General features: G+C 40.5%; 1 protein-coding gene across 10 annotated transcripts in view; it reads right to left on the bottom strand.

Moving 5' to 3' along the window:
* Positions 1-84: 84 nt before the first annotated feature.
* Plekhh2 (pleckstrin homology domain containing, family H (with MyTH4 domain) member 2) overlaps positions 85-17,559 on the bottom strand; it is a 102,243-nt gene continuing 84,768 nt past the window's right edge. For 7 of the 10 annotated variants that reach the window (XM_005390928.2, XM_005390925.2, XM_005390924.2 and 4 more), the window contains 6 exons: positions 13,094-13,235; positions 10,057-10,202; positions 8,702-8,831; positions 5,138-5,224; positions 2,668-2,805; positions 85-1,593 (listed from right to left, as the gene is read on the bottom strand). In XM_005390928.2, the coding sequence (XP_005390985.1) occupies positions 1,408-1,593; positions 2,668-2,805; positions 5,138-5,224; positions 8,702-8,831; positions 10,057-10,202; positions 13,094-13,235 (829 nt within the window). In that variant the 3' untranslated portion in view covers positions 85-1,407. Of the gene's footprint in view, positions 1,594-2,667; positions 2,806-3,514; positions 3,597-5,137; positions 5,225-8,701; positions 8,832-10,056; positions 10,203-13,093; positions 13,236-15,386; positions 15,515-17,559 lie in introns of those variants that run through there. The other 3 variants (XM_005390931.2, XR_262069.2, XM_005390932.2) reach the window with 3 other exon arrangements.

Raw genomic sequence — 17,559 nt, 5'->3', positions numbered from 1 at the left:
TTTTTTTTTTTTTTTTTTTTTTTTTTTTGGTCTTTTTGAGACACAATCTTGCTATGCAGTGCAGGCTGGCCTTGAGCTCACTTTGTAGCCCAGGCTGGTCTCAAACTCATGACCCTCCTGCCTCAGCCTCCCCAGTGCTGCGATTACAGGCGTGTGCCCCGGCACCCGGCTCTGCCTTTCTTCTAAGGAGGGAACATTTCTGAGAGGCTGTGAGAACAGTACATTGCCGCAGAGAAAGCAGGAAAGAGAACATGAGGGTCCTGCCAACAAAATAATTCAGCAGCTAACACTTCTGAACTGCTTAAAAAATACGACACAAGAAGTGATAAATACGTTCAAAAAATAAATACAAATATTCTACACATCAAGTTAACTATACTCATGATCACTATTACAGTTAAACATTTCTATAATAGAATTTTCATGTTTTATCACAGTTCCATTTTTATCGTGAATACCAATGATACTGTTCTGACACGTTAGCGTGTACTGGGCACTTATTTATGACCTGGTGTAGTAATACATTTTAATACTCTTCCAATTAAAATTTACCTACTTTGACAGAAGAATTATTTTCTTTTAGAACAAAAATTTTTGGAATTTATTTTTAAGCTATAATTAGAACTGTCTGAGGGGCGGCGCTGTAAGGACTATCTCTATTGCAAAGACACTGCTATTTAACGAAGCAAGGTCACGTCGACCTAGCACCAAATGCACTGACAACTGGGCACTATTCCAGTGAACTTGTTCTAGGAGAAGGGTCAGGAGTCCCCAGTCTCACTTTAAACTTTACACACCAGTGATCTGCACAGGTGGCAGCTGTACTTTCTAATACCGCCGAGGAGGTCGTGGTTACCGGACTCCTGTCTTCTCACGTAATGATTCACAGAGCCAGAAGATTTATTGCACTTGCTCTAAGAATTTCCCCCAGCACCCCACCCCACAGCTGCTCCCTACGCTGTGTATCCCACTCCTTTCCAAATGCCATCTCATTAATGAAAAGCACATTTAATTACAGTGCTTATAGTTTGGGCAGTGAGCTTTCCCAAATAGTCAACTGGTTAACAAATGAAAGCTTGGAATCTCCTTTCCTTGAGAGTGCCAGGATATTTAAAAGGGGAAAAAAATGTCATTTTCACTGATGTCTTTGATGGCCAGAGAGAAGGGGGATGGGCAAATGACAAATTTTAACCTATTTAATCTAAGAGAAAATGAGCAGGTTGGCAAATTTTGTGTTTGTTTCACTATTGCTTGGCTATTTAGGAATCAGATAAGAGGTAGCAACCCCAGGAATTGCTGACGTCTCGAACACTGGCGTGTGGCGCGATGGGACAGTGTCAGTCATCATGGCGCAGCTGACGTAGCCCCCTCACAGGGACGAGGAGTGGTGTCCAGGCTCCTGAGCTCTCAGAGCAGGGTGGGGCCTTTGGTGGGCCTGCTGCCTGACAGCAGGGGCTGGCTGCCCATCGCCCTGGCGTGGGGCTCCTGGGCCTTGATGGAAAGCAGTGCTGGGGCAGAGAGGTGATGGAACGCTGCCCTTTGTTGGTGGAAGTTGTTGATGTAACTGGCAATCAAAAGAGTGATTTCGAGAATCTAAAACAAGAAAAATAGAATTGTTAAGCTCCTGAGAAGGCCTCACCAATTCCAAGGGAGCAAAGGGTTAGCCGTGGGTGATCTCCGTGTACAACTGCCCAACCGACCAGAGTCCCCTTCTGCCTCGCTCGGAGAGTGAATTCTTTCCTGCCTGCACCATCAAGGCACTGCCAGATTTTTCCCATTAATTAAAGCACCAGAGGGGCTGGGGATTTAGCTCAGCGGCAAAAGCGCCTGCCTGGCAAGCGCAAAGTCGTGAGTTCAGTTCCTGGTACTGGAGAAAAAAAAAAAAAAAAAAAAATTAAAGCACCAGAAAGAGTAAATTTCAAAAGCAATTAGATTTTGTGGCAATATTTGGAAATGTGATGGTCAGTGTACAACTCAACCAATTATCTTAAAGTCATGTTTGTGAATATGTATGAATTAAGACATTCAGTGTGTTACATGAGTTATTTATTTAAACAGAAATATTGAATATCCTATGACCTTTTGATCACGGCTAACCATCTTTACTTATGCATAGAACTGATTAGGGAAGAGAGCTGTCATATTTTAAAAAACCTTCCAGATTCTGAAGAAATTGTCTCTTTATTTGACAATTTTGTGATAACTTTTAGGAAAATCAGTTTCTCATTCTTTTTACTAAGTTAGCATTACATGTTAGAAATGCAGCCTTTTTATTTGTTGCTTTTATTTCAAGGCATTAAAACTTTATAATTTGTTTAAAGTAGTTAAGGAACAAATATGTTTTAATTATAAAAGTCTGTTCTTCCTCTAATGAGTTCATAAAGCAAATAAGCCCAAGTAGGTAAGATAATGTGTATAAAGTGCCTGACTAACAATAAGTCTGCGGCCATTTCTTTTGGACATTTTATATACCAGGCATAGGGCTAAGTTACAATAAATAGCATTTCTCAGATGAAAGAAACCAAGATAAAGTTAGCCAGGATTTGGATCCATGGTTGTTAATTTAGAAGTAACATCTTTTTTCTCATCTGGAAAAGCCTTTGATTAATAAATGTTTTGGTAAGAAAAAAATAGTACAAAAAAGTTGGCAGAAAGGGTTCCACTCACCTTGGGTTTTGCCATGGCAAAAAGTAATTTCTCTGTTGGTTTGTCTTTTGAATGTGAATTGTTAATGACTACCATAAAATCATCTTGATAACCTCCAAAGGTCATTAGACTTTTGTATGCATAGCTGATTAACAATCTCTTCAAAGAAAAGAAAAAGTAATTATGTTATATGTTCTGTACATTTAAAGAAAAATGCGAAATGATTAATAACATACATCTCCAGTGAAATGCCTGATGTTAATTAGTTACAGCATAATGCAAGAAACATTTTCTAAAATCACATCTATTATGACCTAAAGTAAACAGTGGTGGGGCTAACTGCGTATTTTCTTTACAATTAAATTTTGATTCTGAAAAAACTCACTGCAGAAAAAACAAGAACTATGAGAAAATTAAAAACACCAATATTCCAGAAGCCAGCAGAAATTAACTGTTAATGTATTTGTATATGTTCTTTCACAGAGCTCTCTTTATATATCGGATCAAGCTATATGAAATTGATACTTTTATGGTCAGTACTGTATGTCAAAACTGGCAAATCTACATGGTTCACCCTGACAGGTAGATTTTGAGAGATATGAACAGGAATAGTACCATGAATACTGCTGCTTGGCAATGTAGTTTTTTAAGTTAACAGCAAATTGTAAACATCTTTTCGTGACAACAAAGCAACTGCATAGCATTTTAAATTGCTTTATAAACAATCCTCTATTCAATCAGTCTCCTAGTACAGCATCTTTAAACCATTTTTACTTGTTACTTCATAGTTCACATAATTATTTCTTTGGTTGTGAAACCAAACAAAAATTGCCTAAGGAGTAAAGACAACTAGGGGAATTTTTCCCACCTCTCCTCTAAGGGGTGTCATACCATTCACATTCTCAGTCTCGCTAACACTGGATATCATCATTCTTTTAAATCTCTGCAACCTAATTGGGAAAAAGTGCAATCTGTTTTAAATTGCATTTATTTATTAGTGAAATTTAACACTTTAAAATATATATATATTGAATATTTGTATTTCTTCCTTTGTGAACTGTCTTGGCCCACTTATCTGCTAGTGTATTTATAATTTTTTTTTTTTTGGTGGTGGTGGTGGGGATTGAACCCAGGACCTTGCATTTGCTAAGCACATGTGCTACAACTGTGCTATACCCTCAGTCCCAGTCCCACAGTTTCCGTCTTTTATGTTTCTTATTTTATAAGAGATCTATATATTAAAGATATGCAACAAATATTTTTCCCAATGTGTTTCTAAAACCGTTTAAAACATGTAATTTACAGTTGCGCAGCCTGAAAGTAAAGGAGTCTACGCATGGAATGATCGGTTGCAGAACCGAGCGCACTGCTCCCGCCCTGGAGCTGTCAGAGCGACGGCGCCCCAGTGTCTACCTCCCGGCCTGTAGTTCACCGCCTTGGATCTAGGGAACTGCTTACTTAACTAGTGGTACTCCAGACTGGTGCATAGCTCGTTGTTGACTTCAAGTCACTGATTCTATAATCTGTCTTCAAGTTATCCACCCAAGAACTACAAAGTATTTGGGAAACACAAACTCTGAAAATTTTTAAGTACTTTCAAGGGGGAACAGTAACTGTAACACTAAAGGATAGTTTTGTTTCCAAACCGTTTTCAGTCATCTCTGACTATGGCCAAGGGTAAGGAGAGCCCACTACAGCTCTTCTGTACAGCTCTGAGGTCACCAATTTCTAGCCACTAGACTAAAAAAAAAAAAAGAAAAAAGGAATAAAATGTTTTCTAACTAATCTGACACAAAAGCTGGCCATGGCAGTGCATGCTGGTAATTCCAGCACTCAGAGGCTGAGGTAGAAGGATCGCTGTGAGTTCTAGGCCAGCCTGAGCTACATAGTGAGTTTAAGGGCAGCCTGAATTACAGAGCAAGACCCTGTCTCAAAAAGAAAAACAAAAAACAAAAAAACGCTGACACACAAATAGGAAAGACAATGTGAATTCAAATAAATAAATGAACACATAAAAAGAATAGTTTGATTTAATTTGCACTTATGTGAAAGGCTCTAAGGGTCTAGTTTTGTATATATCCAAGTGAACTGGCAAGTGATGTTATGGAAAATTATAGAAATTATGTTGTAGAAGCCTTAGTGAAATTAAAACTTTGATCATTAAAGTTTCTATTTAATGGTATCTTAAATATTTCCATTTTATATAGGAAGCAATTATCCTAACACTTTAAAAATATTCATGTTACCAATACAACCACGATGGTAATTTAACCATAGGATCTTGACATTTTTCCCATACAGAACAGGTAATCTATCTTACCTTATTTTAAAAGTTTTAATTGTAATCATAATTGTATCTGTAAAATGGCACTCAATTAGATATGTTATCTGAGTATCAGAAAAATAAGATTAAGGTATCATTACTTTCTGTTTATGATACTAAGCAGAAGAAATAGTGGATTCAATGCAAACTTTTAGGGCTTAATCTTACCATGGAGTTAAATTCTAAGATGCTTAAGCCATTTTCATTGATAGCCAGCCATATGAAAGTATTTCCAAGTGATGATGGCGTTATGGGCTAGGAAGAGATGGAAATATACTGTATTATAAATGCTAAGACAAATTACAGAATTATTTTTCAGTCTAAATGCCAGGGAACACCATTATACAGCAACACAATCACAATATTAAAAAAAATCCCTTGGGAAGGAGGCTGTTTGATATCCTGGACAGAGCAGAGAATTTGATTTTAGGAGACCTGATTTTGTTTTATGTTTGGTATCAGAAATCTAACTCAGGACCTTGAATTTGCCAGGCAGGCTCCTGTACCACTGAGCTATATTCATAGCCCACAGACCTGACTTTGAAACCCAAATCTGCCCCTTAGTAATCCGTGCACTTGGACAAGGTACTTAATTTCCTTAAGGCTGAATTTCTTCATCTTTAACACGCAAACAATAATTTTTGCTATTTATTTTTGTTCAAGAGGTTAATAGTTGACAAAGATTTTAAGGTTTCCATGCTGGCCAAAGTCCTAATGAATCAAAATATATTGATGTACTTTGTATGATGTGTAGCGCTACTACAATGTAAAGGATTACTGTAATTGTACACTTTTTCTAAAAGTTTATTAAATGTGATACTCAATGTCTAACAAAAATAGATTACAAAGAGAATATGAAGCTGTGATCATAGTAATGAGAAGTATTAAAATTTCTACCAAACTCTTTATTGCAAAAGCAATGACATTATATCAATAAAGTCTCCCACCACTAAAACCAATTAAAAATCCATGAATGTTTCTGAGCAGTCCGTAACTATTTTATTCAGTTAACAATTGAACTTCTAACCAAAACTTAACTGTGTCTCTTAAATCTTATAAAAGAATGTCCAGACAGGAGATGAGGAACTGGAACGAATTTTGTGTTACTTGTTTTCATAAGTAAAACTTACGAGAATCTCATATTTTTTTTAAAAACCACCTTTATCACTCTGTCTACCAAGTACTGATTTACAAATATAGGCAAGCACTAAACAAGGTGCCTTCGACCTGTCTATTGACTGGTGAATAAATGTGTGTGTGTGTAGTTGAATGCTATATGATCTTAAAAGAAAGGAAATTTTGACACATGCTACATCATGAATGAACCTTCAAGACATCATCCTAAGTGAAACAAATAACCACAGGACAAATACTTGTAATTCGTCATACATGCGCTTCATAGAAGGGTGATTCCTGGGGGCTGGGGGTTGAGAGAGCATGGAAAGTTAGTGTTGAATGGATTTAGACTTTCAGGTTGGGGAGATAAAAGTGTTCTAGAGGTGGATGGTGGTGATGGTTGCACAGCAAGGTGAGTGCACAGAACTGTCCACATAAAAACAGTTACGATGGTAAATTTTATGTTACTTATATTTCAACGCATACACACACACACACACGCACACACATACCAGAGACACCATTAAGCAAAGGATGTGTGTCCCTGTTATAAAGAAAAGTGCTAGTCATGCAATCCAAAAGAGTATCATTATCATAATAAGAGTTTGTGCAAGCAGCCAGAAGACATAGTTCTCCCCATATTGCCCAGGCTGGTCTCAAACTCCTGGGCTCAAGCAATCCTCCTGCCTCTGCCTCTCAAATAGATGGATGTCACCAAACCTGACTTATTCCTTAGATAATATTTAGGGCTGGGGATTTAGCTCAGTGGCAAAGCGCCTGCCTGGCAAGTGCAAGGTCGTGAGTTTGATTCCTGGTACCAGAAGGAAAACAAAAATAAAATAAGATAATATTTTTAAATATATATACTCAACTCCATGCAAATACATTAATTGCGAAAATATTTAAGAATACTAACACTGTCATCTTTCTGTTAACTTAGTATGCAGCTTCTTCCAGTTCCAGTAGCAAAAGTAATCACTTACCCAACAATAAACCATTCATAGAATGAGAGTTAGGAGGATCCTTAGATTTGACCTTTCCAGTCCACACTGTTTATTAATAGATGAGAGCACTGAGGGCTGGAGAGGTTACCTAACTTGCCTAAAGTTGCAGACTATTCAGCAAATGTTTGTTAAGTGATAACTGTGTGCAAAAGTACTATGGTGGGCCCCAGAGGAGGACCGTAGGATCACTCTGGAGGAGTCTGCAACTTATTATGAAGACAAAAGAAATACACAGAAAAAATACAGTGCAGGACAGGATGTATCTTAAGCATCTATGAGGGTCCAAAGTGGCACGGTTCAATAGAAAGAAGAAGAATTCTATTTTTTTTATTTTAAAAAAAAGAAAAAAACCAGTGATATAAAATTTCAAAACAAGATTGTAGGAGAGTAACAATGGTTATTCTGTTGTGTATTGTTATCTTCAAAGTAGTTGTTGATACAACAAGATATAGGCATGAAAAATTGGTCAGAAAATATAGGCATAAACCTTTCTTTTCAAAGAACTAATAGCAGTTAGCAGTATAACTATCGTGTGTGTGTGTGTGTGTGTGTGTGTGTGTGTGTATATACATGTATTTTCCTTTCCCCTTCCTTCTTTCCCCCATTCCAGTTTCTTTCCTTTTGAATAGTTTCTTCCCATTTTACAATATCTATTGTACATTTCAGATCTTATTTATTCTTTCAGCTTCTCACACTAGGGAGACAACAGGATATTTACACATGTGAGTCTGATTTATTTCACTTATGATTATGGTCTTAAGTTGCATCCATTTCCCTATAAAAGTCTCAAGTTCATCCTTCTTTATAGCTGAGTAGTACTCCATTGTATAAAAATACCACATCTCTCTTAATCCATTCCTTGGATGATGACATTTGGGTTGCGTCCAAGATTCAGCTGTGACAAACTGTGCTGCTATAATCATGGCAGAAGAGGAATTTTAAAAGCACATTTTGGGGCTGGAGGTGTGGCTCTGTGCTAGAGTACGTGCTTAGCATGTGTGGGGCCCTGGGCTCAACCCCTAGGACCCGGAAAGAAAAAAGGCACAGTTTTTCCTTTGGGGAAAGGGCTGGCCACCTCCCATGCAGGCTTCGTAGCTTTCCCCCCTGTTTCTGCAGCACGCTTGTGTCACTCCACAGATATTTACCATCGAGTGCTTTGTTTATAGATGTCGCAATGCTGGACGACACTAAAAGACACCATCCTGGAAATTTGGTGCAATTCATCGGAAACCTGGGGTTTATGTTTCTCTAGAGTTAGCTCAGAGCTTGCCAAACAGGACTCAGTAAATACTTACTAAATCAATGAGCCAATGAGTGAGAGTGTAAACGAGGGACTGCATAAATGAATGAAGAGGAGAAAGCAGTGCCCAGCAGTTGTTTATCGTCTCCTGACCGGAGTAACAAGTCCGGGAAATGGTTCAGGGTGCAGAAAAGTTGAGCAGAGGGGAAGACAGGGAGAAACCTTGCCCTCTCTAACATTCTTTCATTTTTTTCTTTAAATTTGGGGCATTTCTTCATTTTTTATAAAGCCCAGTATATTAATCCCAGGGTAAATCTGGCCAACTATGTACCCGAAGTTTTTACTATGTATCTCCCTCTTGTTCTTTCTTACTTTTGCAAAAAACAACTTGGCACCAAAGAATGGCCACTTCCGGGCTACTGTCAAATAAATGCGCACACAGTCCACACCGCTGCGTCCCCGCAGGGCCATCCACCTGGTTGACAGTCGTTGGTAAAGCTGCCTAAAAAGAAAGAACAACAAAAATACAAAAGCCAAAGCATAAGCGGTGTGTCATCCTCCCAAGACAGAGCTCCCCACGGGCCAGTTCTAGGCCTACGTGTGCTACGTCAACACCCGCCCACCCCGCATCTTTCCGGAGCGTTTCTTTCACCAAATTCTTTTACTATCACATTCTTAGCATAACCAAGGTATCCCCAGCAGGTACGTTTAAAAAACCTGAATAGCTAACATCGAACCCTAGTGTAAATTAGTTTAAAGGTAATTTCTCCTGAGAATATTGTAATTGATCAAGAAGTAAAGCCCACTTGGCGGAATTTTAGGTATTACCACTCCTGGCTTAGAGAAATGTTGGATGCAGAGAAAACGTGTCAAACGAAATTACAGAGCCAGCCACTCACACCACACAGACAAAAGATTGTCCTTAAAAGTTTCTATTTTGGAAAACCCATAGCAAACTGGATTTACCTCTACCTTTAAAATTCAATCAGCATTTCTTTAGATCCTCTACATACTGAAACTGCAAGTTAATTTAACTCAAACTTTAAACAGTTTCATGTAAGAAGATAACTTATTTTTTATTTTAATTTGTCTATAATAGAATATCCTATGAGATAATTTGCTTCTGATAAATGCTTATAAGATTAAACATCTTATCAGTCAGTTTTTTTCTTATTATCAGGACTAACTTGGACAAGCAGGAATAAGATCAAATGAAAAGCAGATCTAAATCAAGGGAATGCTCTTTTATTTTTTTTTTTTTATTATTTTTTTTGTTTTGTTTTGTTTTGGTTTTTCTCCGGTACCGGGAACCGAACTCATGACCTTGCGCTTGCCAGGCAGGCGCTTTTGCTGCTGAGCTAAATTCCCAGCTCCGGGAATGCTCTTTTAATTAAAAACATTTTTTAGTCAGTGCAGAATGTATATATGTTTCAAAATATAATGTCATGCATGACAAGCTTCTGGGCACAACTGAAATAAAGATGGCTATCAGCTCTGTGGGCCCATCAATATTAAAAAATTTTGAGAAAACTGTAATTTTTTGTTTTTGTTCCGGTACCGGGAATCGAACTCACGACCTTGCGCTTGCCAGGCAGGCGCTATGCCGCTGAGCTAAATTGCCGGCCCAAAACTGTAATTTTTTAACCTTTAAAATTAGAACAGAAAAATCTCAGGACAACAACAAAACTAGTGTGATTGCAACAAAGAGTTAAAAAATATTTCCTTACCTTAACTGTTCTTCAGTACAGCTATCTCTATACCTTTTAGGATAAAATTTTTCTATGACTTGCTTTAGCGTTTGATTTGCTTTGCACTGGTTGGTAACATGCCCTGCTGGAGTTGAGAAAGGTCTTTCAAAATCTCCAATCTCCACCTGATTGGAAATCCAAAAAAGAAAATGTAGGATATTGAAAGAGCTTTGAAAAGGAAAATCAGTTTTAGCTTTCTTTAAAAGCATGTAACACATAAATCCATTTTTCATCATTCTGTGATTATGACATTTATAACCATACGTAAGAACTATTAATCTAAATTTCGTTTGAATTCTAACTTTGGGGGAAAAAGCTGTTAACGTAAACATTTCAGTACGATTTCTACATTAACCTCCCGGGATTACTCTTAGCATCCAGTAATAGTTGCTGAAGGACATTGCTGTATTATTTCCTATGGCACAGGATAATTTTTCATTTCAAGGTACTGTTTTAATTGCTAATAATAAAGTGAAATAGAGGTTAAAAAAAAGGCAAAGAAGGTGATAAACCTGTAAGAAATTTTGAAACAGTTGGAATTTTAAGGGCCTCTATCTACTGAGTGTAGCAAGAGCAAGAATCATATTATCATTTTTTTTTACTGTATCAGCCACTCATTCTACTAGTCTATTACTCCTAGGAATGGAGCCCTTCATTCCCTTCTCTTCCTTGATGAAAGAATGTTCGATCCTTATCTCTGCTTATAGACCATGGAGATGCCATTCTTCTCCACCCATGCTTGGGTGTGGTGGTGCATGTCTGTAACCCCAGCACTTGGGGAGCTGAGGCAGGAGGATCACTGTGAGTTTGAGCGCAGCCTGGGATACACAGGAGTTTAAGGCCAGCTTGGACTACACAGGGAGACCTTGTCGTTAAAAAATGCACGATTTTATAGAGAATTTGTGCCTAGAATAACAATTGGCAGGGAACTGTTCCTAATCCTATGACCAAGAAAATGAGTTCCCTGTTCCTTTTCAGTTTTTTTATCAATGAGGTCAGGACACCGATACTTTTATGTAAAACTTTACAGAAGGACATTTGACCCTCTAGGCAGGATTCAGGGAAGTTTCTTGGAGTAAATGACTCCTACAATAAACATGAAAGGATAAAACAAAGTTAATAGGTGAAGGGACAGGGTAGAACATCCCAGGCAGAAGAGATAGACTGACCAGAAGAACATAAGAAGAAAAACCCAGTGTACACATACGAGCAGAAAGTTCATGGCACAGTTCAGATTGAGGACGTCTGTGTTTGTAAATGAGAGACTGAGAGCTAGATTCACATTTCTGCTGTATCTCCATCTCAGTCACTAGTGCTGTGTAAACAAATGAATGTTCGCGGAGAACTGTCTCCAGGTCTAGGCCTTAAGGGAACTGCAGACTCCGTTCTTTGTTTCTCTCAACCAGTATTCCGGGAGAAGCATAAGCAGTCACATGAAGAGCGCATGTGTGGATGTTCCAGCTGACGGTCCCAGCACAAGTCCCACGCACAGCCAGCATCAACTGCGAGACTGACGCTCTGGCCCTCAGACTGTGCCAGCAGACGCCAGGTGAAGTGAGGAGTTGCTCTCTCACCTTCCTCCCCTCTGCTCTGAAGAGACTGAGTCTTGGGGTCATTTGTTACGCAGCCATGGCTACCTGGAAAAACCCCTCTACCCTCTGTGGGAAAGATAAATCTGTGAAGAACACAGACACCTGGCAGGACAGCAGGCAGGATGTGATAGTGTCACATTCGATAATGGTCATATTCAGCAGTGGACGGGGGAAGAATATCTAAGGCGTGGTGGCCAGTGGGACAGGGGCGAGGGAGGGAAGGGTCAGTGGGGATCCCTGGATTTGAACCTCACCGGGACAGTGAGTGAGACAGCATCACAAGGAAGATACAGACTGGGAAGGAAGAGAAGGGAAGGTGACCAACGTAGTTTTCAGCATATTGCTTTTAAGGAGCTCATTACGGAAGTAAGAACTGGAGGGGGAGACTTAGGAATCACTGGCGTAGGTGGTGGATAAAATAAACAAGATGGATGAGATTCTTGGGATGGTGTGGAGAGTACAGCCAGGGACAGAAGCCCCTGGGGGACCGAAGTGTTTGTCTGGACGGCGTATCACAGTGTTGCCTTAACACTTTTCCCGTAATCGTCCTATGCAGAGGCTTGGAGTGCTGGAACCGTGAGCTGCCTCGTGTAACCACCCTCCTCTTCTTCTTGGGCAATAAAGACCTTCAGTGAAGCTGGCCACAGAGCCACCCAGCTTAAACTGCATCCCCGGGCCTCCCTTTGTAGGTGCCTGAATCCTGTCCTGACCGGAGGCCTCCATGGAAGTGTTTTAGGTAACTTCAAAGAAATACTCCCAAAGGCAGGAAAGCATGGCTTTCCTCAGCCCTTCCCCTGTCTGGAGGCCTGGAGCATTGATGTAACAGCTGGAGCTCTGGCAGACCTCCTGAAACACGAGGTCGACACCCCGGGGACGATAGAACGGGCACCCTAGAGATAAGCCCGTGGTTCCAGTGACTTTGTAGTGGAGCCAGGAAGACCACCCCCGGCCTCAGTGGGAGATGAGCATAGTTCTGTCTGATTAAATCACTGTCAATTTCCGCATGTGTGTTTACTGAAATCTGAACTTAACCCTAATGGATACAACAGGTAAATAAAAGAAAGTGCTCTTGTCTTTTCAAGGACTCATCCTTGTTGGGTTACGGAACAGTTTCTGTACGGCGTTCTCAGCCCCACGGCTAAACACTCAGATCGCTTTATTAAATGCAAAGCCTGGACCTGTACTTTCAAGAATTAAGAAACAAAGTTCTCCTTATGGAATACTGTCTCATTTTATGTCATCACCACTGTCAGGAGTTTACAATCCAACTGTAATTATAATGCCTGCAAATTTTAAGGTGATGGCCATAGCACAAAATCAATTTAAAGAATTACTGAAGGTCTACTGTTTTATTGCAGTGAATTCAGTGGAGAAATCAGTATCTTCTCATCTGCATGTATCACTCTACATAGCACGGGGGTTACCTGAGCTAAGAGAGCTGCCATTTCTAAGGCCAGGTCCTTGTTCAGAGGGAAAAGGCCATTTATTATTTGCTCATTGGTCTGATACATTAACAGCAACTTTTCTCTATCCGTCTCTCCGTGAGCTTGCATTGAGAAATACAGTCTGTAAAAGAAAAAAAAAAGGAAATTTCTCATTAAATGATACTTTTTTTTTTTCTCACTTGCTAGGGATTGAACCAATGCCTTCGCACCAGCAAGGCAAGTGCTTTATTACTGAGCTTCACCACCAGCCCCCAGTGGCGTTTTCAAAGAGGAAGAGTAAGGATAAATTCCGAGGACTGAGGTAGGGTTGGTTGTTTTAACATAATTCTCTTAAGCAATACAGCAAAAAGGAAAAACAACAATATACTGGCTCTGAAGTGGAGGAATCCTTTTATGTTGTTTTCTATGCCCTAAAGTACCAAATCCTTAGGTGTTCCTGAGGAAGGGCCTAATACACAGAGTGAGACTAAATTTTCCCTTGCATAAGGAATATGCACATTGTAACCATTCATGTCAATGGCCTGTGTAAGCCAAATTTTCAAAACACAATCTCCCCTGAATACCTCAGACATATCAGGGAGTAAGAAATGAAAGTTTTAATTCAAAATCAACCCCAAGTCAACATCAAATAAAGAGGAAAAGCAGCGAGGTTTTCTATAGGAATCTAAAAGATAATATATGTTTGTCTATATGTGTTTTGACTCTTTGGTCACAGGATACACAGCTTTGGGAGCTCAAAAATAGTTTACATGTTCTCATTCTTTGTTTTTTTTTGGTCTTTTTGAGACAGGGTCTCACTATGCTGTTCAGGCTGGCCTTGAGCTCACTTTGCAGCCCAGGCTGGTCTCGAAATCGCAATGATCCTCCTGCCTCAGCCTCCCAAGTCATGGGATTACAGGCGTGCGCCACCACGCCCGGCTTCATATTCTCATTCTTACTTGTTAAAACACGACCTGGCTTTGTTTGTCTTGACATGGGATCTCACATTGTTACTCGAGTTGGTCTTGAACTTCTGGGCTTAAGAGATCCTCCTGTCTCAGTCTCCCAAGTAGCTGGGACTATAGGTACATGCCACCATGCCTGGTTTATGACATGGCTTTTGTATGCCTGTACGTTCTTCATCAAACTAGCGGCCCTCATATTCTTTGTGTGGTTTATGTGTGAGACTCACAGGGGTGTGGTTTTGGACATGGGCGCTGTAACCACTAAAATGCTGTGACAAACAGAGCTGGTAAGCTCTGACACACATGAATACGGTCACGACATGACCCTCAGGGGCCGGGAAAGAGACATTTAGACCTAGTGCTTTTTAGGTGTGCACCCACTAGCCTATTTAGCTCTTTTCTCCCTACCCACTTGAAGGAGGGGACACCCCGTTAGTTACAGTATCTCTTCTAGAAATTATCTCAAATCTCCAGAAAGGAAAAGGCAGCCAGTCTCAATCTGGGCAAACAAGGTGGGCGTACTCTGAAAAGCTCCTCCGACCCCACAGTTGTGATCACTCTTCCTGCAAGCCCAACTTCTGAACTGAAGTAGTTTCCTAGAAACAATCAGCCCTAAGCCCTGATTTCACCTTTGCATGAAGACAAATGAGGGGGGACTAATTCAGCTGCTAGGACAGCATATCTGGACAATGGATACAGATAACAGACTTAAAACGGCATGAGGAAGGGATATGAAACAGAGAGAAGGCGTAACATGAAAGTGCTCCTTTGTGGGTTCCCTTCCACTTTTATACGTAGCTGATCTCCCCCACTTAAAGTTAGGAATTCTTTACCCCTCTAATCCCCTGGGGTGCAGCCAAGTGTTCTCTCTGGAATGCCAGATGTAGAAGAACCACCAAATGTATAAATGGCTCCTGGAAAGAAGAGCTAAGGTGCGTTTTCCATCATTTCCAGCACGTCAGCAAGACTGAACCCGTGGAGGGAAACTGAAGCACCTTGATTGAAAAAGAGAAAACCATCGTGGACAGCTGCAGGTCAGCAAGACTGGACGCAGGAATCTGTGGCTCAGATCCCAAGGCAACAGCATGGGCTCCGACAGCTGTACGGGGCGTGGGGAGCGTGTGGAGAAGAACGAGTTACGGAAATGGCAGGAACGTGCACAATCCCACCCAGAGAGCCTGCGCGGGAAAGGCACCCGAGGAAGGTGGTCTGCGCCTCTCACAGTAAGACCAGCTTCCCCGTTTTCTTCGTACTGGGTAGCTACACCCTTAGCTATCTGCTCAGAAGTTACTAGCCTATGAAATCTTCCTCCATGTTGCTACAATACCTTGTACATTCGCACTCATGCTAACAGCAAGTATCTGCCCTCTGAGGCCAGACTCCTCATGGCTCCGCTACACTCCTTCCATGGTATTAACCATATTACGAAGGTTTCATGTCCGCTTCTCAACAGGAACTGCAAGGGCATAAAGGGAGGGAAATTCTATTTGCCTTTGAATTCCCAGGGCTTCAGACAAGGCCTACCAGTGATAGACTACACAAATGGGTAAATGAATGGTACGTAAAAATTGCTAAATATAAGAATTATTTGGCAAAAAGCCTGAAGCATCCCATTTCTATAGCTTTGGCTAAGTGACAATCTGACTCTCTAAGATTTAGCTACCTCAACTACAAAGTGGAAATAATGATAGCACCTACCTGACAGAGGTGTTATTAAGGTTCTATGAGATATTGCATACAACAAGGCCTGGTGTGGGATAAATGTTCAATAAATGTAGGTGATTTCTTATGAGAAGCACTGTCCTTTTCTTCTTTTTTCTTTTTTTTTCTTGTTTTTCTTTATTTAAGCAGGATCTTGCTGTACTACCCAGGCTGGCCTTGAACTTGTGGTCCTCCTGCCTCAGCCTCCTGCATAGCTAAGCTTACTGGCATGCACCAGAGTCCATCTTAGCCATAGCATTCTTCTTCAGAGATGTTTAGAATCACAACAGAGCTTCCTTTCTGGAATTCTTTCAATGTGAATATAGTTAAAAGAAATGGGACAAACTAGATGCCTGTCAGGATCCTTCTGACTTAGGAGCCAAAGGACACGAGGCCCTTACACTTGGCCAAAGATGGCAGAGATAGGAACGCTGAACTATGTTCCTGAAAATGACAACTACCAAGCACTACGGAGCATAATCTTTGACTTTCAAGGAGGGGGAAGGAAGAGTTGTTCCCTACAGGGAGGGACGCTTACCAGTTTTGTTTTGTTAAAAACATGTTTGACTTTTGCAACTTCAAACACACAGTAAGAAATCAAGCAAAACAAGCTTTCATATGAATAAAAGCTCAAACACTAGTTTCCAGATGGTTGTCTATGAAATCAAGTTCAAAATCCATTAATTAGCTCTTTAACCCCTGAATCTACATAATTAAAATTTTGTGACTTGCTAAATATAAATTTAAAATTCCATAGTAAGGAGAACTGGTTATTTTGGTTTTGTTTGTTACAGTGCTGTTTGGCAGATGAAAAGTCAGGTCCTCGGCTGCATGACAGGTCACAGCCAGTCCCCCGCCCGCCCCCCGTGTCACTGGAAATTTTTGTCTAAGCGACTTGCACACATACGCAAAGCACAGTTACATTCAGATAGGCAGCATTTTCTCGTAGCTGTGGCTCTGCAGCCATTTCAGACTTCTGCTAAAAATTAAACCTCTTAGTTGAGCTGGGGTTTTTTTTTTTTAGTTTAACGATTTTATCCTAAAGTTTATTTATTTTTATAGCAAGGCAATCTTCATTGTGTTACTCATACCGCTCTCGGTACTTTCTAGTGACGTGAGACTCAGAGCATTATTCTTATCCGTATCTGTCACACTACCTTTGTCCATTTCATGCAGGTTTAACTTGGGTGCCAACTGTGGCCATCATAACCAGAATTAGCATGTATTAAGCATTCACAAGGCGCAGATTATTACAAATTGTCTTAGCTATGAACGTTGTTCCATCTGAGGAAAGCAAATGAGAATTGCTGAACCTCTTCTACCTAAAAAGATGTGGTCAGGCCCAGAAGCAGGCTCCTGCCCCAAACGGGGTGATCAACAGACAGGGACGACAGAAAGGACTTTCGGAGCAGTGTTGCTCAAAACTTAGCAGTGTATGAATTATCTGGAGAGCTGCTGGAACAGACTCCTGGGTTTGGTCCCGAAGTTCTGACAGCAGGTCTGAAAGAGGCCTCGTAACTGCATACTTTGCATTTCTAACGTATTTCCATGTGATCCTGAAGCTCCTGGTCTAGGGCCAACACTTCCAGAACTACGCTCCAGCACTAACCAGAACTAAAACTATCATCTGGGTGGGCCCCATCTTCCAGCCAGTTACTCTTGCCAGTCTTGAAAAGGCCACAGGTGAAGGCGGCATTAACGGAAACAGGTTCCCGAGGAGCATATCCAAGTTCCATTATCTGACGTCGCTTATCTCTAGCAATGTGCGGTTTAAAACCTTAGATACCAAAACGCTATAGT

The sequence above is a fragment of the Chinchilla lanigera genome, unplaced genomic scaffold, assembly GCF_000276665.1.
Source record: "Chinchilla lanigera isolate Chin_1 unplaced genomic scaffold, ChiLan1.0 scaffold00040, whole genome shotgun sequence".
NCBI classification, from domain to species: Eukaryota; Metazoa; Chordata; class Mammalia; order Rodentia; family Chinchillidae; genus Chinchilla; species Chinchilla lanigera.
This window is presented reverse-complemented; position numbering and strand designations above follow the sequence as displayed.